Genomic DNA, 24,125 nt, shown 5'->3' with positions numbered 1-24,125 from the left:
AAGAGACTAGTCACATGCAAGACTGTAGATAATATTATAAAAATTAATACTATAAAGATATATGTAAAAATCTGATTTATAATGGAAAGAATAAAATAAAAATTCAAAAATCTTACGTCAAAGCAAATTATTGTATTGAAGACATTGTCTTTCAACTGCAAAAGTAAGGAGGAATAATATCAAAATATGATTTAATATTGCTAAAGAGATAGTGTTGAGATATTCAACCGATCAATAAAATGAATGAATGAATATCTCATATCATCTATTTGAAGTTAAATTTTCAAAACATAAAATAGTGCTAAAGGTACATTAAAATTTATTTCTGGACCTCTTGAAAGTCAGGTTGGTTTTCTGTATATTGGAAAGAGAGATATTTAAAAATGTATGAGTAAGCAAAATTCAGGAAGGATCAGAACACTTCACTTTTGGTTAACCAGCCTGAAAATGATAGCAATTGCTCTCTCTCTTTTTCATCAGATCATTGAAGACGGCAGTGGTATAATATTTTATCAAATGAGGATGAGGTAAGTCATAAATAAAACAACATGTTTTTCATCCCTTAGCCACATTGTTACTACTCAAATTCTGTCTTTTATTCTGTGATACTGGCTTTTGAAATGATTTGACTCTCACACCTCTATATGTGCATATGAATCCATATATATATACGAATGTAATATTTAAATGTCCTTTCAATATTATTAGAGTTTATGTAATTATTTCTAAGAAGCCAATTAATAATCTTATTAATTTAATATATACAAAATTTCATAATATAAAGGAATTAAATAAAGTCTATGGATTTCTTCCAGATGAGAATATACCAACTTCATGGAAAAACAAATCTTCCATAATATTGTTTCAGAATATTTTGGAGATCATACCATCAATGCTGTGAAACATTTTTATAAATGACAGTAAAAAATTGAGGACAATCTTAAGAGAGGCTCAATTCTTGTGATGTCTTTTCTTTTTCTTGGAGACTACAATCCCTATTCTCTATTTTCAAATTATTTAATGTTGTTATGAACTATTAACATAGAGGGGATCTAAATTATATGATGTGACAGTCAATTTAAAGGGGAAGGCACATTATTGACATAATTTAATGTTTTAGGGATGATAAATTTAATATATTAGAGAGGCAAGATATTAGATAGGGCAAGATTGCAGAATTCACAAAATCTGGAACAAATAGAAGAACTGGTCATTAAGTTCAAGTGTGGGCTTAAGGCTTCCAAGCTCATTGCTTTTGGATAAGTCCATTGACCTCCTTGAGCTTCAGAATCCTTAATTCTGTAATGCCTTGTAAATTTGTGAAAGTTCTCTGGGAATTGGAAAATTCTCTATAAAGATAATTTATCAGTATTAATTTAGGCTTGTGTAATTATTCTTTTATTTGGCCTGCCTGATGCTATAAACCCTTAGGGAAATAAGAACAATTTTTATATAAGTAGTGTTGAACACCAATATTTTATACAAAATATCATGATAATCTGTGTAAGTTGAACAAAAAGAGGGATCCAAACTTGGTTCTGTTTGTTTTTTGACAATCTTTGAAAAGTATTATGAAGTAATTTGACTGAGTATTGTAACTTCAGGAAACTAGATTTTGAAATATATATCATAATCAAAGTATAGTTCATTAGGATGCTATAGATCACTTATAAGTTGTTCCTCTCAAAGTGAAATGTTTCATTTGTAAGACCAAAAATAGAACACTTATTCCATCTAATGGGGGAGGTCAGCCTGTGTGATACAAAATTTGTAAAATCTCACTAAAATTTTCCCTCCTTTAATCAATCTTTGTACATAAGATACTCATTAACATCTAAAATAGTTTGAAAAAACGAAGTTACTTTTTGATAACTTTCTGAAATATTAAAAAGGGGGAACAATGAAAGAAGTCGCACCCTCTTTTATAAATATTGAGAATTTAATCCCTAGTGTACAGTGGATTATCCAGAATTATTAATGTCTAACATGAACAGAAAATGATATATTTCCTTGGTGAACCATGTGCAACCATCTCCAAAAGGATCTAATAAAGAGTTTGAAGATGGTCCACCAACTTAATGATCTATTTCTTTGTGCTGTATTGATGCTAGAGTGATGTTTGAGAATCTGTTCTCTTCATATCCTACAAATGACTGTTCTCTGTTATTGTCAAATAATTGTATTTTTGAGCATATCTATTTTTAAAAATACCAAATTTGAGGGGATTTAATAGCTCACTGACATGGAGTAAGCCTGTGATACATGTTCTACTCATGACTTCATCCTCATTGCAGCCTGGCCAGGTAGGGTTGTTCATTTGCATGACTCCCTAATCTCTCAGTCCTGGTCAGATGGGTCAGGTGAGTCAATTAACAGCTTGTTTGATTCTCACACCTGAAAGCAATGAATGTCATGTTAGGCATATGGTTTTTCTCTTCTTAAAAGTTAAATTATTTTTGCTATAAAAAGGTAACAGTATCCAGGCAATATAAGGTCAATTTCTATGTTAGCATATATCACCTAGGCACAAGCTATAAATTCTCTGAGGATAAAATGTAATTGGCTTAGTTCTTTGTCCCTTGGGATCCTTGAACGCCACCTGACACCTCAGTGGTGCTCAATGAAAAAGAAAGACATGTTAACAAATAAATGAGCAAAATAAAAATAGATAAGCCATTTAGTATATCCCAATAAGTCTAAACCATAAAGATCTTCTTAAATATGGAAAAGCAATGCACTCTTCTTGATTTAATTTATGTTGTCAGAAGAAAAGTAAAATTGAAAGAAAAAAGATCAACAGGGGCAGAATATTATGTTGGTTTGTAATTTAGGAGATGCAGCTCACTGAGTGTGAGATGGCAGAGATATGGGATGTGTGGAGTAGCTGAGGGAAAATGCAAACAAGCAAGAGTAATGTGTATTAGAACTTACCTCTTTGTTTCTCCCTCCAGACTGTGACCCAGGCACCATTCCTTGTTTACTCCTGGGCATAATAGCCCAGGGAAAATACACAGTAGGAATTCAATAAACGTTTGTTGAATGGGTAGAAAGAGAGGCTTATTATTGTAAGATGCCACAATAAACATGTACTTACTTTAAAATGCCATTTACAAAATGTGGTTTCATTAGTCATGTAAGCTTATGAGAGGTCTTTTAAAAATTATTTTTCCGAAGTCGTTTAGGATCTTGTACCAAATTATCTTCAAACCAATCATAAATATGAAAAGCCACTAGTATCATTAGGCTATGACTCCATGGTAATTATCTGACTAACCAACTTATCTAAGCTATCTGAAAGCCAGGTAACCCATTCCCACTGAGGACCTAGTGACAATATTGTTAAATAAATTTTTCCAAAAGTTTATTTTACTGGCAAATAAAGAACTAGAGCACAAACAGTTGTGATGCCACAGTTGCTTTCCAAGATAATTATGATCAGGGTCCCTGAGATACGCAGTGTATTAATGAATTCAAGGGAAGGCAACGCCACTATTAGTAATAGCTTTTTATTCGGAGTCCTCATTTTCCAGATAGGTCACATTAAACACAGCCATTAAACAATAGCGTTGAGATAAATCCATACAATGTATGCTGCTTTGTTGTTGTTATTCTTGTTCACCAATCACTTGGTGCAGCTAAGAACCTTATGGAGTGATGGGGCTGATACATGGGAATAGCCAACCTGCAAAACACTGGGGCCAGGAAAGTCAGACTTTATTCAGGTCTCATTCAATTATGTTTCGAATCAACACATCTTGATAGCCAAAACTCTCATTTGAATTAGTGCACCGATAAACGCTGTGTGTTGTCAAAAGAATATAATTAGGCAGTAATGAGTGGGCATATATTATGCCAAACCTCAGTCTACTTGTTGACCTCAGCAACTTCTAGTCAATTAGGCAACAAACAGCTTTTAACCTGGTGGTAATAAAGCATACTGCTCTATTACTACATGACTTTTTTTATGGTGTCATTTTTTAAATTGAGCAGTACCTAGATCCTTTAAAGGGAAGTCATGTTTTACAAGATCTCAGCTAATTTAGAAAAAACAAAACAAGTCAATTTTCCAAACAGGAATTCAATTAATTTATGGAGTAGGGAGCCAATATTTGCATATTGCCTGCAGTAAGGATAAGTATGTCAGGTTAAGAAATAATATGAAAGCATTCTTTGAAATTGCATGATATGTCTCTTTAATGTTTACTTTGGTATAGGTATAACTAACTGATTCTCACTACTTTTAATTTTGATGAAGAGATCTTTCATCATTAACATTTAATGAAAAAATTGTTTTGTTACTGATTTTTTTTTAGTTCATCAGTAAACAATTTTTAGAACTTTAACTTTCTTATGAAAATTTCTATAAATTCTTTTTCTGTGCTTGACTTCAGTTATTTAAGGACCTAAAAGACAAAGTATTCAATATTATGATTCATTTTGAATGTGTGGGATTTTTTTGAGGGGTTAGTAATTGGAGGATGTGAATTAAGATAATTTTTTCACATTCTGAATTGTGATAAAAGCCCCTTGAAATATCACTGTTTGATCATGCATCACCCCTTAGAGCAAGTTGCTCCCCAAAGGAGTAATTTTGGTATCTCATAGACTTCCATGGAAGCTGAGCACCAGAGGTCTGTGGTAAAGGCAGTTGCCAGCTAAATGAATACAAGCAAGATTCCCTCAACTCAACTATAAAAGCTTAGAGTCTTGACTGCTGAATTACCACCAACTTGTAAATAAATAATCACTACTAAATACAGATAATGTGTTAAACAGCTAACACTAGTAAATCACTGGTGACAGAGACCCTAAAGGTAATCCCTCACACATTGGCACAACCAATTCTTAAAATCTGATAGTGTTTTAATGTCTTCAGACGCATATAATAAATTGAACAACTGGTTACTCAGCATTAAGAACGTTTTAAAAATAAATCCTACTCTCTTTGTTGATTTCATTTACATACTGCCTTAGATTTTACTACTTGGCTATCTGTCTAGTAAGAGAGAGGCAACACTTGGTAAGACTAAATGGAAATCAGTTTTCCATCAAATTTCAGCTATCAAGCTAAATAAACCTGTAGTCTCCTGGCAAAAAATAACATCATATAACAGAGACAACACATTTCATATACATAAATTGTTCAAAATATAGAGAGTCAATTAGGTTTCACATGTACAAGATCCCTTCTTTTCTGACTTAAACATTTACAAATAATAAAAACCAAGAGTAGAGCTTTGGAAAGGCTGTTACTGGGAACCAAATACAGTTCTCAAGAGAATAAGGCTGATGGGAGTTGTCCATTCTTCCCTTTCAAAGCAGTTTTGCAAACAAGGTACAGTCTAAAATCTTGACAGCATTTGATGGAAATATTTTCAGTTGGATTTTTTGAGGTTTAAAATTACAAAGCTGAATTCACTTCAGTGTTTGTTTTTGTTTTGTTTTTTTATTTTTAATATAAGGATTTTATGACATTTATGTTGTTTCTACACTGGCTTGGTGGCCAGGAAAGAAGGCACAGAATTCTCCACCAGTTTGCAAATAATGCATTTTTCTGCTCCCGTGCACAAACAGCCTTTAACTCAGCACCACATTTTCTAAGGTATGGGCTGGAAACTGTTTGTCATGAAGCTGTAAAATGCAAAAATTTTTAAACGCTGAAAGAAAATGTCAATCAAGGCATTTTCCCATCTACTGCTACTTCTGCAAGTGCTAATTTTATTTTTCCCCAATTCCTGAAATTTGAGGTTTCCTAGCCTCATATGGAAGTAAGTTTGAAACATGCTAAATGTCACAAGGAAAGGTGCAACAAAATGAAGGAATAGAAGGTGTATTGTTCTCAAGGGACACCAATAAAAAGAGGCAGAAGAGCACTGAAAAAAAGGCAAACTTTTTGTTAAGACCCAGACTTCTTGTAAAACACTACACAATGCAAGTAACCAGTGCTGGTACCACACATGCATTAAAGCATTTTGCATGGTTTTGAAATATAATGGGAACACACATCTTGAACCACTTAAGATACTTTTGAGAACCAATCAACAATATGATATCTACATAGGCAGCAGCTGTATGCTATTGAAAAAACATGAAGAAGTTTCAGGTATTGGTACAAATGTAATTCTTGTGATTTAGCATGACTTTAATAAAAGCTTCCACGAAGGACTTGCACATAACCATGACTGACGGATGTATTTTTTGACCTTTCAGTTAGCTCCATCAGCTCACTCAAACACATTTTGAACAGATTATGTACTGTAGTACTTGGTAGACTCTACATTAAACAAGAGACTTTGCTCTGAGGCACTGCTTCCAACACTCCATGGGGAAATGGAAGCAGGAAAAAACAAAACTCATAGAGTTCGACAGCTACCAAGGCAACACTTGCCATTTACAATATAAGCCCAAATATTTTTGCAACACAACTATATATTAATTTAATAAAATACACAATATAGCTCTTATACACTCAACAATTTGGCTCATATGCACTGAATCTGCAATAAATCAATAAAAATATGTCATTTGATGTAAACACATTGAATCTTCTTACATTTGCACATTTAAATGGTCATGTGATTTGTGTATGTCTAAGACATTTTCGCTTTCCTGAGCTATTTTAGTGTCCACAAATGAATAAAACATATCATTCATGTTAACTGTCTCTGAATATCATCACTCAATGGTAACTATTTTTCAGAACTTTTCTAGGTCAAATTTAAAACATATCCATCATTATTTATATGTTTGTTGGACACTAAAATGCTAAAGAGGCATTTTAAACCTTTAAATTTTCTTCTCCTTTCATGAAGTGAATTAGTCTATGTGTGTGCAGGACAAAATGGACTATACCTTTTTACATTTAACTTTTATACGACATGAGGTGTTTTACAGATGACTCAGTTTTTAATTTTTTTTGACTAATGATATGGAATGTTTTCTGTGTTTGTACGTATGGCAGGTAACTTTATACAGAAATGTTTACCACAAATATGTGTTAATGTTTGGTGTAGCTTGGACTACTGCAAGGTCTTTTCAGGACTTTCAGTAGAAGCCTGTGGTGACTGCTAGAAATTCTACCACAGATCACAAATTATGACCCTGCTTTGTATGGGGTTTATAGGTAAACAGTTACGTCAGAATAAATCACGGAGGACAGTCTTAGGGAAATGAGAAAAAAGCTTCCATTCTCACACTGCATACCTTCCTTACAGATTGTCACAAGGTAACTCGCCTCCTCATCCTCCTTTTTCTTCTCTCCTTTTTCTTCTCTGTTTTTCTTTCCTCTTTGAACATCGTTAATTCTGTCCTAATATAAGTTTGGTCAAAACAAAGCCATTGTTATTTCTGAAAAAGAAACAGCAGTGTAAAGAACATACTTGTGGGCACTTCAGATGTTCATTAAAAGCCTTAAAGCAGCATCGGTCTTTCTTTATCCCTGTAAAATGGGGTTTTCACCAGGAGGAGTCATCTTTAAATCAACAGAAGAGACAAGAAAATGCCAATGCTTTTTTTTTTTCACTTTCTCACAGCCACAGGGTCATTTCCCCGGCAGTCCTGCAGAAGCTTGTCAATTTCTCTCACGACTTCCTCTGCATCCACCGGCTCTCTGGCCAGATCCCTGTTGGAGTGGTCAAGCTGCTCCAGGACAGCGCCCATCTCACTGGAATCCCGGCTGGCTCTCGAATGCACATCTGCGAAGACCCTTGCCATCTGCTCAGAAGCCAGGAAGGGAGGGTCTCTCGGTTGCTTGCTGGGGGACAGATACTGACTGTCAGTGGGCAAGTACTGGTTGCTCGCCTCGGCCAGAGCTCCTGGCTTTGCTTCGCAACCATCCAGGGAGCCTTTCGTTGAGGTGCAAGGCTCGATGCATGCCTTGGTTGGGCTGCTTGATGCTGAGGGGACCTCTTGGAGGAGAGGGCTCAGGGCACGTTTGGCTTTTAAATAAGGTTTCACATTGGCGATGAGAATCGTGTGCTCTCGCTTGTCTTTTCCAAATGTACAAAAAGTCTTTTTCCCAGTGGGATTCACAGTTTCGTAAGTCTCAGTCTCAACATTAGCTTCAACTGTGGGTACAAAGAGATTTGTGCGGTAATCTGCATTTTCAGCCTGATTGGTTGCAGGGAACTGTGGCATCCAACACCTGTCAGAATGACCAAGCACTCGGCATTCATCTGTGCAATTAACACACTCTTCCGGTTCTGCAAAACAAAAGAAAGGACAGCAAATCCAATCATTAGGGTTGCCTTTACAATTTTACAAAGGCTGAGATCAGCTCTCCCTGGGTTTGCTTGACCTCTGGTCTCTAAATTTAAAAGGAAAAGAAAACAATAATTAAAACATTTCAGGATGGTTGCATAAACCTGCTGGTTGAGACAATGGTTTTATTTAAGTCTATTCTCTAGGTATTAACGAATTCCCATAGCCTGGGAAGAAGTAAAAAGTGGCCACTGGAGAATCATTCTCAGTAGAGTATCACTGTAAACTAATCTCCTGGGGATATCAGTTAGTCTTTGTTCTGTATAACCCATCCTGGAAACAGGGAACTTCAAAAAGGATTAACAGGTTTAATTTTTCAAATCAAATAACAGCGTAAAAACTGAATCACAAACTTCCATAACAAGTCTTAAGCTGCTATTTTTTTTTTTATGTTTTATCCTTATTTTGCTTGTAATTGTTATTTTGGTGACAGTCATGAAATAAAGTTTTCCTTTAAAGCCTACTTTTCCTACTGAAGAGTAGCAAATGGAATTTTCTATCCGAGCATGTTATGAATAAGCTTGACAAAAACTGCACATTCCTATTGTAGTAGATTTGCGTATGGATCATGTAATCAGTTTTCTTCACTTCAGCTTTTTGTTTTTGGTGTAAGTAGGTGAAAATGTATTTTGTCAACAGATATAGTTCAGAATGAATGACAAATCATGATTTCAATTCTAAATGATAATGATTTCTGTGAGAATTTTTGCTTCTCTCTTTTGTGATAAGCATGCAGATAATCTAAATAAAGTACTGTTTAACGATCACTATTTCAAAGATGCTGAACAAGAAAATATGAAAGAAAATTCCCTCATTATGACAACAGCTGCATATGTCCATGAACTCAATATTTTAAAAGATAACTTTGAACTACATCTTCCCAGTTGTCCCTTTCATCTACAAATCGTTGTCTTCCTTATGTTTAATGATCCTTTTTAAATCAGGGACCTTTTTTTCAGGAGAGGATATTTACCGTTTAACTCTATGTGATGGGAATAGAATTCCCTACTCATTTGGGAACCCTTGGGATTGCCATTTAATTGATGTGAGAGGATCTCCATAATGTATAGTGTCCTGTGTGCAAGGGAAAAAGCAGCAAATTTAATAGCACTGATAAATTTATACAATTACTTTTCAAAGTCATATACAAAATCTGAGTTTGTACTTCAAACACACAAAAAATTCCTTATCCAAAAAGAAAAAAAAAAAATAAACCACACCTTAATTTATCTCAAAAGGTTTTAGGATAGAATAATTTCCTATGAAACTAAACTCTTTTAGAAAAGAATCAAAATGGTGTTTTGACAGAACAAAAATTCTGCGGTATTTCATAGCATGTATCATTATTCACACTTGAAATGTTAAAAAGAAGTATCTAGGTGGCTTGTCTCTATTTTAATTTTGTCTTTCTTTTAAACATATATTTACCTAGGAGTGAATAAAATATGTTAAGTTTATTATGTAATGCAGGCAAGAATGCTGAAATGTAGTCTCAAACTGAACTATCTACTCACAGACTCAAATACTGTCTATGATTTGAAAGGTTGTCAGACAGATGGACACAAAGAGAAGCAGAAGAATCTAGGCATTTAAAATTTTCTAGAGGCCTCCCTGTGCAGATTTAAAGTAGAGCAGAATTTAAACAACAGGATATCAGAAAAATTTAATATCAGGTATCTGTTTTCATTACCTATTCTGAAAGTGAATCTTCAATATTATGCCTGTGTCAGAAAAAAATAATACATATCATTTCATTCAACTAATTTTATCCTTCAAAAATACAGTAGAAAACTTTACTATCTGTTTCACTTGGTAATATTTGTGTATCTTTTAGGTTTGTGATTTTTAAAAACTTCATTTACAACTCATACACTCTCTTTGAAAGACACTAACATAATTTTATTTTCAATATTGACTGGCCTCAATTTCAGCAACTTCGATAGCCCAGCTTTGAATGAATTCAATATGAATTTAAGAATAGAGTGAACAGGACAGAATAATGCAGATTTATGAAAGTATAACTCGACCTTGAATTTGAAACCATCAACATAAAATGATTGTTTGCACTTCACTACTGAAACTCTACAGCTTTTTTTACTTCACTTCATGTCACATACTAGGGAGCAAATTTTGAGTATTGATTACAACACATTATATGCTGTTCACCTTGTGATTTGACTGTAATTTTGACAGCAGCAGTTCACAGACAGTGAAGAAAATCAAATGGACCCTTTTGTACAAGCTGCAGAAACTAAGAACATAAAATGAACTACAACTGCCAAGGGTCAAATAAGAATTTTTGAGAGAGTAGAATTATTTCTGAAGTTACATAAATAAATAGATGACTAGGTAGACACATAAAAGAGACATAGGTAGTACATAATGAATGACTAGCTAGACCAACAAAATAGACAACTTGGAAAAAATGAAAGAAAAAGAGAGGGAAGAAAGAAACCAAAGTGAGGGGAGAGAGCGAAGGAGTGAGGGAGGAGTGAGGGAGGAGGGGCTTAAGGGAAGGGGAGTCATATTGGGAGGATTTCTGCTATGCACACTTTCTATTATATTTTTAAAAATCCACTCAATAAACTAAGTGTCTATAATATAGAATAATAGTGTGGAGGATTTTCTCAAGCCCTAGGACTATAAAGGTAGATAATAGCTTCTTTCTGTACCTTAGGGAAAACGAATCCCGGAACAGATATGTTGAATTATGAACTATGAAAATGAAAAAGAAGCAAATTACACAGACAGCCACTATTTTCATAGATTAGATATTTGTATCAAAAAACAAATTTAGGGATCCTGGACAGAAAACAAATTTAGAGATGCTTGATCCAAGATTCATTTTTTCTTCTGGACCAATCTGGGATTACAAAGAAATTATTTACCCTCATTTTTGTCCTTTCCTTAGTATAACATGATAACCATTTCACAGAATGCACCCCTTGCCAAGAAAGATGGGATAATCCAAATGGTATATAGATGAGAGAAACTGAGTGATAGGCATATTTATATTGCAAAGTGAAAACAACTCTGAAGTCCGACAGCTAGAAATCTGGGCAGTTCTGTCTATAGAGAAGGTTTACAGTGTCTAATCTTTTAAGTGTATAATTCTCTGAAGGATCATGTGACAATCAGAAATTTAAATACTTGTTTAACATTAAGAATCATTTTCTATACTACTATAGTCACATCTGACTATTATACAAGCTCCCAAGGGGAGGGATCTAAACACAGTCATCTTAATTAGTTCAATTTTGCATCTTAATTTATATGATCTTTTTCAAAAGATATAGTCACTCAAATTACTGTAAGTACTTGCAGTTCAGCTGCCACCATAAACTATACATGCACACACACACACACACACACACACGTATAGATCTTTATTTGCATGTGTGTAATAAAATTGAGGTTTCTCCAGGAAATAGTCCAAACACAATTTAAAAACTCAAATGCATGTCCAATGCATTCCTGAAAATTAAAAATCAGTAACTACCATAAGAGAAATACAGATGAATGAATAAAACACACAGGAAAGTTATATATTTGTAATATAAAGATAGCAGATATACATACAACATATATATATATATATTTATAAATACGAAACCTTGTATATAATTTACATGTATGTATAAATCTTTTATTTAAAATCACCAATAAACAACCTTTTAATCTTTCCCTGTGCTCTTCAACTATGAGTGTGAAACCTCTGACTGGATAAACAACTTGACTACTGATTTTAGAATTTTATATAATTCAAGTTGATTTAGACATAAAGATGTATGAAATCTGCAAATTCATATTAGCCTACAAATCTGAAAGCTCTCTCTCTTTTTCTAACCTAGATTAAACTGTTTAATAACTTAAAGATATTAGGCAAGCAAACATTTTTTGCCAAAATATACCTTCAAAGGAACAGGCATTGTGAAAGTTACATATATATGAGGAAAAAAATATTTAGGTAAAACATCAAATTATCTGTTCCCAAATTATTGGATTTTAGCGATCTTCCACAAAGGTTACCAGAACTTAATGTCCACAATGTGATTTTAACCTTGTAATGTCACTGCATCATGAAGAGTACACAGCCATTTCAAGATGGGTAAGAGGTGCCAATAATTACAATGTAGAAGATTAAAATTTGAAGTCAAAACACTATTTAAATCATCAAAGATTAACAAAGATTAAGGGGCCTCTACTGAACATAGTTATTTTGGTAAAAGTCGGGGAAAACCCTTGCGTGTTGTGACTCGGAACTGTTCACTGCAGAGGAAACACAGTTCGAGGAGCTGGTTTGAGGAGCCAGGTCACGAAATTTCTTTAGAGTAAATCTATCTCTTTACTACAATCTGTCTCACTCTCAGGAAGGAATTTATCACAAATCAAAAGATAAGCTTATTTTCCCTGTCTTCAAAGTACTATACCACATAACCCAAAGAGAGATACTTAGAAACTAATTTGTTAACACTTAGGGAAATATTAGAAAACATAAAAGGATTTCCTCCCCTTAGTTTCATTGCCTGTTTCCTCCAGAGCCCACATATCTGTACATCTGAAAACATGCATATTATTTCTAGAATAAGAGTTTCAGATATGCATCTGATTTAATTTTTATAATGAAGAAATAAATGTCTGTGTCATAGAAATCTGAAAACCAAAATCCATTAATCAGAACATTAGTGAGGAAATTCTAAATTGCTGTGGCTGTGGGGAAGGCTATTTGAGAGAGTTTTCTGTGCTTTATGACTGTCAACAAAATGGTTTTATTTCAGCTCTGTAAATAGCTTTAAATAGGAATAGTCCTCTTCTGTTAGTGTGGTGGTTGCTCCTGTTTCTAACAGCACCTTAAAATTGGAGTTGTTTCCAAGTAGATAGCTCTATAAATGAAGTTCATTTTTTATTTGTTCTCACTTTTCTTTTGTATTTCTACTTTACCTTCTTTCACCAATGTAAGCTTTCATAACACCTAATTAGCTGTCTGGGAAAGCAGAGAGCTGACACCCATCTATATTTATGGCTGGCCCAAATGTTCTGGAGATTAACTCTACAGAACTTAAAGTTGACGCCCATCACAGATTATCTACCAGTAAACAATGACAAGCCAAGACCTTAGACTGACAGTTCGTGTATACCAGTTTTCTACTGAAAGGTTTTAATGATGTAACCACAGCTTGCTTCACTGCCTTTTTCTTTCTTCAGTGCACACCCAAACACACAATTTTACACATGTACACACACTTCCCTATGAGCACAGCAAATTACAATTAATCCAAATATATTCTAACATATCAGAGATAAAAACACCAATACTAAAATAGAAATCTCATCAGAATACAGTCCAACAAACCTCTAATAAAATGTTTCTTTCATTAAATTGACATAATTCATAACATCCTGCAAACTGACAGTTTTCTGCCATAAACAGTTCTCTCCTTTTTTGGCAATGTTGATGATTATTCACTTACTTCCCTTTACCATCCTATAAACCCCCTACACTTGTTATGATGATAGGGTGAGTCATTCCATATAAATGACACTTTAACAATCTATATTCATTCAAATTATTCCCATTTTTGATTTCTATTTCTCATTTACTAGCATATTAGTTAAAAATAAACCTTCTGATTTCACTCTATCTGACTATGAGGGGGTAAAAACTTCACTTTCAATATTACTTCTAGAGACAGCATAGGAAAGTTGTCTCAAAACGTCTTTCTCTGTGTTGGGGAAAAAAAAAGAAACAAGTATCCTAATATTATAATTTTATCACACGCTTTTTCTTCTGCTAGTATTCATATGACAGCTAGGCTTAATTTTAGCACAATTTTTAATAATCTTGGTGTATCCCTTATTCAGGGAAGAAAAGAGAAGGGTAAGGGAAAATGTGGCATCAGAGTACAATCACTTTATTTAGCCAAGTGATCTTTCATCTATTGCCTTGTATTTCCCATGCTTCTCACTTGTGCACAGTGATCTAGGCTGTTCTACTAATCAAATAACTGATATACAAATACACAGATGTGGGATATGTTTTTGCTTCTTATATTTTTTAATGTAAGATCACGTAACTTGTTACAATATGCTCATTTGCTCATTTCATGAGGATGCTTATTCACGTGTTGGCAGTGATATAATGATAAAACATTGGCTACTGGACTCCAGGAACTTAAAATATTTCCTAATAATTGGTCATAAGAAATCAGAATTTAGAAACATAGTTCATGTAATAAAAATACTATGAGAGAAATGTATATATTTTTAGGTGTATGTACTGCTGATCTGGCTTCCGGAATTTACCTCAGCTGTGAAATGCCATTCTATCTGCTTTTAATAGGCAGAGAGCACATTTTGAAGAGGAGGTTATTATAATGCTATCAGATAGTCAAACCATGGCAGCTTTGAAATACCAATCCTCTGGCGCGCAACTACATCACACAACGCTTCTGAATGTATCGCCACAACTTCATTCAGACACCAGAAACCACTGGCCTATATCACATTCAACTGAATCCAATTGCAGCTGGGTATTTGGAGTGCTGGGAGCATTTGCACTTACTATTCAGTGCACCTGCACACCTTCGGGGATGGTTTCAAGTGTTTGTGACCCTTTGGACATAATAATAGGTCTACCAGAATGAATTTTCTGGCATAAGTACTGACAACCACAGATAATACTCTGAGATGAAGAAAAATGAAATTAAATGGAAACATATGTTAAGGAATGAAAGCAAAAGGATATAAGGAAATCTGATACGGAAGCACCAGAAAAAAAAAAGAAAAAGTGAGAATCTAAACCATGCATTGGGAACCTATGGCACAAATATAATTGTGTCCTGTGGCACAGTGTTCTGAAATTAACATTCAAAATTTAGCTGCCACCCTTCCCCAATCTCATACTGTCGGTGCAGCCATCACCTGGGGCAGTAGCAGATGCTTAGAAGTGAAGGCACAGATAAATAGGGCCATCTCTTTCTTAACAGGTACCCTCAGAAGAACTGGCTCTGAAACTCAATTCTATACTAAATGGAACAAGTTTTTGTTTCTGTTTTTATTTTTGTTTATTTGAGAAAAGGACTCTGACATAACCTCTCAAGGAAAAACAATATAACTCAAATGTCCCACCAGAGTAAAGACAGCTCAAATTCATTGGGAGTAGTAGATGTGTGTAAGTCAGCAGTTAAAGGAATTATACTCAATCATTCATAAGGTAAGAATGAACTAAACATCAACTTTGTGAATTGGAAGTTTTCAAGCAAAGGCATCTTCGAAAGAATGTTGTGGAACAGGTGTTGTGTCAAGTAAAGGTTTGTGGTAAATGAACCCATGTTTACCCACCTCTAAAATTCTCCAGTCTGGAAGGCTGTATTTCTTTACCAAGGAATTTACAGTTTCATTAGAAACTAGAAACTTGATTTGAAACCACCATAGGAGAAATAATTCATGATTAGTTACATTTTGAACTATGTTATATGAATGTCAAACAACAGAAATACAGAGAAAAGTGTAGAAAGTAATATTGTGAAAGGCTTTTTAGAAGAAGTGGTGCTTGATTTGCAATTCAAGAGATGATCAGGGTTTCAACAGACAGTGGAGAGCAGGGATAGGGTGATCTAGGTAAAGAGATTAGAAAGTGAAATGATTACCACACAGAAATGTGTTTCACAGGGTGATAAGAGAGCAGATTTGTAGGTCAAAAGACGTATATTGCAATGCCTAAAAATAAAGTAACATGGGAAAAACTGGCTAGAATGTAAAAGAAAATGGAAAGGCTCTGAATAAAAGACCGACTTTAGTTTAACAGGTAATGGAACACTAATATGGGTATTTGAGCAATTTATTATACATCTCAGAAGATTCTTGAAATACTTAGGAGCTTGACTGAGCAGTACTGAACAACATTTATGAGCCTAAAAAACTGCTTGGCCACAGAGCAAGTAGTATTCAAATCAGCATTACTGCTGTTACAGGTATCTAGCGTTTTGGCTCCGACCAGGATTATCTCCAACAGAGCACAAAGGACATGTTATGGCTCTGGCACCATCATTCCAATTCCAGTCCTACTCCATTCTGCTTGTATCTCACTCCACTTCTCCTAAACTAAAGAAAGACTTAATGTATGTTGATTCAACTGATATTGTATATTAACAATATAAATCCTGAATTTTATAGTTCTGCATTAGAAAACTATTTTTTTCTTCCTATATCTATGTTATCTCCCTTCCTGCTTTCTCAGATTTGCTATTATTATTAACCAACCATAAGATTGCATATGATCACGTATCAGAAAGATTAAAGGATTCTAGAAGGCCAGAAGAGGGAAGGTCTGGAAGAAAAAAGATCATTATATGTATCTAGAAGAGAAGTAATAAACACTCCTACAAGGCAAGGAACATGGTCACAAATAAGGTAGATAGATGTTGAATCTCAGAAAACTTTCAAAATTTATTCTGGATCTCAAGAAGAATAAATAATTAATGAAAATTCCTGAAAATGTTCTCCAAAATACTCACTTCTATTTTGGACAAAGATTATGCCAAAATTTTCCAATTGCATTATATACTCTAGCGTTGCTCCCTGACTCTTATTTTTTAATCTGTTTGCCTCATCAAGTTCCTTATGCCCCTGGAGGATCAAGACTCTGAGGTCCTGGTATATTCTTACATGCTCTATTACTTGAGAATACACTCAATAGTCACACTTCTGAATTTGAACAGAATGCTACCATTGATATAAAGGAAGATGAAATTTAAATGATATCAAATACTATTGGTAATCTATAATAAGAATGACCACCCCTTACAAATTACTCAATTCATTTATGAGAGTGTAGCGTCAGTTTTCAGAATGATCCCAGGGCCTAAACAAAATTATACATAATAGCTCTCTTTTGCTATGAGATACACAGTATTTAAAATAACATCAGATCTGTCTGTTAAATACTATATTTATATAAAATTCTGAAGTTCTCTATTTATTATTTAGGGTACCATTTTCAATAAAATAAATAAATCCTACTTGACATATATCCACTGAAACATGGAGGTCAGAATATTTTCCCCTTAAGGGAATTTTGTAAACCAGGGACACTGTTATTGAAATTAAAATCTATGTTTAAATAATCATCTCTTTATAATTTTAAATTATGAAAACAGTGAGTATTCTGAAAAACCTACACCTCAGCAACTATTAAGTTTCTTTCATCTCTCCTAGGTTTCTCCTTTTGGCCTTTTTTTTTTTTTTTTGATTCTACTGCATTGTTGGGTCAAATGTGCCAGTTTCTCTCTTTTGTTTTAAGGTAGTTGCCTCTGTATTTTATGGTTTATCTGACAGCTACCATCAACATATGAATTAATTAATAAGTCCTTGTAATTTTAGATTCTTGAAAGGGTTAATGCAGCTTCCAAGAAAGCCTGATTTGTATACAGTGAGAAACCTATGCTCTGGCATGCAGTAGTTAGTAAAAACTGTTTGGTTTACAAGGACAAATTTAAAATTCTAGCGACTTAAATAATACTGTGAGTTTCAGACCCAAAACTATTTAAACATACTACTATGGAGGAGATGTTTTCCTTGTGCTTTTATCGCCTGTGTAAGCTAACCCCATCTCTAATAATGACACCATTTTTGATGACATGGGTGAATACATCTAAAATTCAAGTCATTCTCCTAGCAAAGTGGTACTTCTTAAGAAAGGTCAATGAAAACATGCCTATTAAGCTGAAATCTTTGTAAGAAGGAAGCAAGATCGTCTTACTAGTTTTTCTCTCCTGCCTGCTCTCTGATCTCTGTTGGGATGTATTTCTATTTACTAGTTTAAATCCTACTGTTCACCCTGTTTCTAGCACTTGTTTGTTTTCAATTGCTAGAGACAAGTAAACAAAATCAGTATCATTTTTAGCATTCTCAGAAAACAGAGTTAATTCAGATGCAACTAATCCTCTCTTACTTATTATTTACTAATCAATGCTTGCCAATAGGATTTGGGAGTCCCAGAAGATGGATTTTTTAAAAAGATTTTAATATTATTATATTTTAATGATGTTCTGGTCTCCAAAATCTATTAATTAACTTCATAGAACTCTACTCTAGAGATAGATCTAAAGTTTCAGTTAAGTTACCTTAAATTTGATGGACATGGTTCCAAAAGAACAGATGGGTGTCTTGCTCAGATGAGTATTTTTAAAAACGTAATTTTTTTAAAGAAATAAGTAATACAAAAGATATTTTCTTTCAAGATTTAAAGCTGTGGGAAAAATATATGAAACTATACTTTTCCATAAATAATTCTTACAAAAATTACTTATATTACAATAATTAAAAAATAAACTGAGGAGAGACCTTCAAAATGGTGGAGGAGTAAGACGTGGGGATCACCTTCCTCCCCACAAATACATCAGAAATACATCTACATGTGCAACAACTCCTGGAGAATATACTGTTATGAGAGAAAAAATAAGATAATTTTATTTAGAACAATAATAGACAAATTACCACCTATTTTGTTAAATGAAGTTTTATTAGAACACGGGGCCACAGTCAGTCATTTTTTTACATATTGTCTATGGCTATGTTCATGATACAAGGGCAGAAGTGAATCTCTGCAAAAGAGATTGTATGGCCTACAAAGCCTAAAATATTTACCATCTGGACCTTTAAGAAAAAGTTTGTAGACCTCTGACTTGGGATAGATATTTTGAGTCTCAAGCTGGATCTTAATACTTTTATTTTCCCTCTTTTAGCAAGATAATATCTGTGAAAGCCAGGTGTTGAGGATTTTTAAGAATGATTTTTAAAAATTTCCTTAAACCTCATATACAAACCAAGATCTAAATCTGCTGGTCTATTATACGGTAGAGTTTGTTCTAATTAGAGCTAAACTATGAACCTTCTTGCTCTATGGTAGTAGGATGATGTGATTTTCTAAACCATGGTAGAGACTCATCAATAGATCTTGAAATCAATTTTCTGGTTGTAACTAAATTTTTTTTAAGTGAAATAGACAAAGGTAGAAAAATAGAGAGTAAAGGCAAGATTGCTTATAAAAGCTTTGTTTCAATTTGATAACACACACACACACGCAGACACACACACACACACACACACACACACACACAAGTTCTGGTTTACCATATATCGACATCAATTAGAAAATGTCTGAAAGTCATTGCTTAATGAAATATGAAGCTTGTAGCCCAAGTGTTGTGGAGCATTAAGGGTGATGGAGTTAAGTGTGACTATACTGTTCCCATCTCATCCTTAGGGACCAAAGATTGGGAGAAGGAGAAGAGTAGAGGATATTTAATGGAGGACATTGGCACCCCTTCTGATCTAGTATTCTAGAAGGAGATCTCTTTGAAGACTTCTCAGGGCAAAAAACCAAGGGCATGCCAAGGAGAGTTAGAAAGGCTGTGGGTATATTCTGCATTTATTCACTTCTAAAATGACCTGGATTATTGTACTAGAGTATAGATGAGGGTGGGAGCTGAGTCTGAAGAAATATTCTTGTTTTCCCAAGGTCTGCTTTGTGTTTTACAAATTTATTCACATGATTCATGGAGGGGAGGTAGAAATATAGAGGGGCCAATATACTGTTAAGCAAATAGCCCACAATGTTCAGTTACTTTGAGACTGAAAGTAAATGGCAGAGATGTAGTTCTGACACTCCCTTTCCCCTCTCCCAAAGCCAGATGACAATAGTGATTCCCAAAATGACCAGTGTAGGGGGGAGACCTTCAAGATGGTGGAGGAGTAAGACGTGGAGATCACCTTCCTCTTCACAGATACATCAGAAATACATCTACATGTGGAACAATTCCTATAGAACAACTACTGAATGCTGGCAGAAGACCTAAGACTTCCCAAAAGGCAACTCCCCATGTACCTGGGTAGGGCAAAAGAAGAAAGGAAAAACAGAGACAAAAGAATAGGGATGGGACCTGCACCTTGGGGAGGGAGCTGTGAAGGAGGAAAAGTTTCCACACACTAGGGAGCCCCTTCATTGACAGAGACAGGGGTGGGGGGTGGGGGCAGTGGGGGATGGGGGGCGGGAATCTTCCGAGACACGGAGGAGAGCACAGCAACAGGGGTGCAGAGGGCAAAGCAGAGAAATTCCCGCACAGAGGATCAGTGCCGACCAGCACTCACCAGCCTGAGAGCCTTGTCTACCCACCCTCCAGGCCAGGTGGGGGCTGGGAGCTGAGGCTCAGGCTTCAGAGGTCAGATCCCAGGAGAGGACTGGGGTTGGTTGCATGAACACAGCCTGAAGTGGGCTAGTGCTCCACAGCTAGCTGGGACGGAGTCCGAGAAAAAGTCTGGAACTGCCTAAGAGACAAGAGACCATTGTTCCAGGGTGTCCAAGGAGAGGGGATTCAGAGCACCACCTAAATGAGCTCCAGAGACTGGCACAAGCCACGGCTATCAGTGTGGGCACAAGAGACAGACATGAAATGCTAAGGCTGCTGCTGCAGCCACCAGGAAGCCTGTGTGAAAGCATAGGACACTATCCACAAATCCCCTCCTTGGAGCATGTGCATCCAACCACTGCCAGAGTGCCATGATCCAGGGACAACTTCACCAGGAGAACACACGGAGTGCCTCAGGTGGTTGCAACATCATGCCTGCCTCTGCCTCCGCAGGCTCGCCCCTCATTACATACCCCTCCCTCCCTCCAGCCTGAGTGAGCCAGAGTCCCCTAATCAGCTGCTCCTTTAACCCCATTGTGTCTGAGTGAAGAACAGATGCCCTCAAGTGACATACATGCAGAGGAGGGACCAAATACAAAGCTGAACCCCAGGAGCTGTGTGACCAAAGAAGAGAAAGGGAAATTTCTCCCAGCAGCCTCAGGAGCAGTGGATATAATCTTCACAATCAACTTGATGTACCCAGCATCTCTGGAATATCTGAATAGACAACAAATCATCCCAAAATTGAGGCTGTGGACTGTGGGAGCAACTGTAGACTTGGGGTTTGCTTTCTATATCTAATTTGTTTCTGGTCTTATGTTTATCTTAGTTTAGTATTTAGAGTTTATTATGATTGGTAGATTTGTTTATTGATTTGGTTGCTCTCTTCCTTTTTTTTTAATGTATATATATATATATATATTTTTTTCCTTTTTCTCTTTTTCTGAGTGTGTATGTGTTTGCTTCTTTGTGTGATTTTGTCTGTATAGCTTTGCTTTCACCATTTGTCTTAGGGTTCTGTCTGTCCATTTTATTTTATTTTATTTTATTTTTCTTACTATAGTTTTTAGCACATGTTATCATTGGTGGATTTGTTTTTTTTGGTTTGGCTGCTCACCTCTTTCTTTTTTCCTTTATTTATTACTTTTTAATTTTTTAATATTTAATAATATTTTTAAAATTTCTTGTTTTAAAAACTTTATTTTATATTATATTATGGTTTCTTTCTTTCTTTTTTTCTCCACTTTCTTCTGAGCTGTGTGACTGACAGGGTCTTGTTGTCAGGCCTGTGCCCCTGAGGGGGGAGAGCTGAGTTCAGGACATTGATGCACCAGAGACCTCCTGGCTCCATGTAATATCAAGTGGCGAAAGCTCTCTCAGAGATCTCAATCTAAACGCTAAGACCCAGCTCAACTGAATGATCAGCAAGCTACAGTGCTGGACACCCTATGCCAAACAGCAAGACAGGAACACAACCCCATCCATTAGCAGAGAGGCCACCTAATATCATAATAAGGTCACGGATGACCCAAAACACACCACCAGTTGGGGTCCTGCACACTAGAAAGACAAGATCCAGCCTCATTCACGAGAACTCAGGCACAGTCCCCTCCACCAGGAAGCCTACACAAGCCACTGAACCAACCTTAGCCACTGGGGGCAGACACCAAAAACAATGGGAAATAAGAACGTGCAGTCTGTGAAAAGGAGACCCCAAACACAGTAAGTTAAGCAAAATGAGAAGACAGAGAAACACATAGCAGATGAAGGAGAAAGGGAAAAATCCACCAGACCAAACAAATGAAGAGGAAATAGGCAGTCTACCTGAAAAAGAATTCAGAGTAATGATAGTAAAGATGATTCAAAATCATGGAATTAGAATGCAGAAAATACAAGAAACGTTTTACAAGGACCTAGAAGAACGAAAGAGCAAACAAACAATAATGCACAACACAATAAATGAAATTAAAAATTCTGTAGAAGGAATTAATAGCAGAATAACTGAGGCAGAAGAACAGATAAGTACCTGGAAGATAAAATAGTGGAAATAACTACCACAGAGAAGAATAAAGAAAAAAGAATGAAAAAAATTGAGGACAACCTTAGAGACCTCTGAGACTATATTAAACACACCAACAGAAGATAAATAGAACGGATAAACCATTAGCCAGACTCATCAAGAAAAAAAGGCAGAATACTCAAATCAACAGAATTAGAAATGAAAAAGAAGTAACAACTGACACTGCAAAAATAAAAAGGATCATGAGAGACTACTACAAGCAACTATATGCCAAAAAAATGGACAACCTGGAAGAAATGGACAAATTCTTAGAAATGCACAACCTGCCAAGACTGAACCAGGAAGAAATAGAAAATATAAGCAGACCAATTACAAGCACTTTAATTAAGACTGTGATTAAAAATCTTCCAATGAACAAAAGCAGAGGACCAGATGGTTTCACAGGCGAATTCTATCAAAGATTTAGAGAAGAGCTAACACCTATCCTTTTCAAACTCTTCCAAAATATAGCAGAGAGAGGAACACTCCCAAACTCATTCTATGAGGCCAACACCGCCCTGATACAAAAACCAGACAAAGATGTTAAAAAGAAACAAAATTACAGGCCAATATCACTGATGAACATAGATGCAAAAATCCTCAACAAAATACTAGCAAACAGAATCCAACAGCACATTAAAAGGATCATACATCATGATCAAGTGAGATTTATCCCAGGAATGCAAGAATTCTTCAATATACGCAAATCAATCAAGGTGATAAACCATATTAACAAATTGAAGGAGAAAAACCATATGATCATCTCAATAGATGAAGAAAAAGTATTCAACAAAATTCAGCACCCATTTATGATAAAAACGCTTCAGAAAGAAGGCATAGAGGGAGATTACCTCAACATAATAAAGGCCACATATGACAAAACCACAGCCAACATCATTCTCAATCGTGCAAAACTGAAACCATTTCTCTAAGATCAGGAACAAGACAAGGTTGTCCACTCTCACCACTGTTATTCAACATAGTTTTGTAAGTTTTAGCCACAGCAATCAGACAAGAACAAGAAATAAAAGGAATCCAAATTGGAAAAGAAGAAGTAAAGCTGTCACTGTTTGCAGATGACATGATACTATCCATAGAGAATTCTAAAGATGCTAACAGAAAACTACTAGAGCTAATCAATGAATTTAGTAAAGTAGCAGAATACAAAATTAATGCACAGAAATCTCTTGCATTCCTATACACTAATGATGAAAAATCTGAAAGAGAAATTAAAGAAACATTCCCATTTACTACTGCAACAAAAAGAATAAAATACCTAGGAATAAACCTACCTAAGGAGACAAAAGACCTATATGCAGAAAACTATAAGACACTGATGAAATTAAAGATGATACAAACAGATGGAGAGATATACCATGTTCTTGGATTGGAAGAATCAACTTTATGAAAATGATTATACTACCCAAACCAATCTACAGATTCAGTGCAATCCCTATCAAACTACCAATGGCAGTTTTCAAAAAACTAGAACAAAAAAATTCACAATTTGTATGGAAACACAAAAGACCCCCAAAAGCCAAAACAATCTTGAGAAAGAAAAATGGAGCTGTAGGAATCAGGCTCCTGGATTTCAGACTATACGACAAAGCTACAGTAAT

At 35.2% G+C, this 24,125-nt stretch overlaps 1 protein-coding gene across 2 annotated transcripts in view; it reads right to left on the bottom strand.

Annotated features, from left to right (window-relative positions):
* Positions 1-3,490: 3,490 nt before the first annotated feature.
* PCDH17 (protocadherin 17) overlaps positions 3,491-24,125 on the bottom strand; it is a 110,105-nt gene continuing 89,470 nt past the window's right edge. For both annotated transcript variants that reach the window (XM_082365294.1, XM_082365293.1), the window contains one exon: positions 3,491-8,201. In XM_082365294.1, the coding sequence (XP_082221420.1) occupies positions 7,519-8,201 (683 nt within the window). In that variant the 3' untranslated portion in view covers positions 3,491-7,518. The remainder of the gene's footprint in view (positions 8,202-24,125) is intronic.

Source organism: Balaenoptera borealis (assembly GCF_965194805.1).
Source record: "Balaenoptera borealis genome assembly, chromosome: 18".
In the NCBI taxonomy this organism is placed as follows: domain Eukaryota; kingdom Metazoa; phylum Chordata; class Mammalia; order Artiodactyla; family Balaenopteridae; genus Balaenoptera; species Balaenoptera borealis.
Note: the sequence above shows the minus strand (reverse complement) of the source record. Positions and strands in the feature narration are given on the sequence as shown.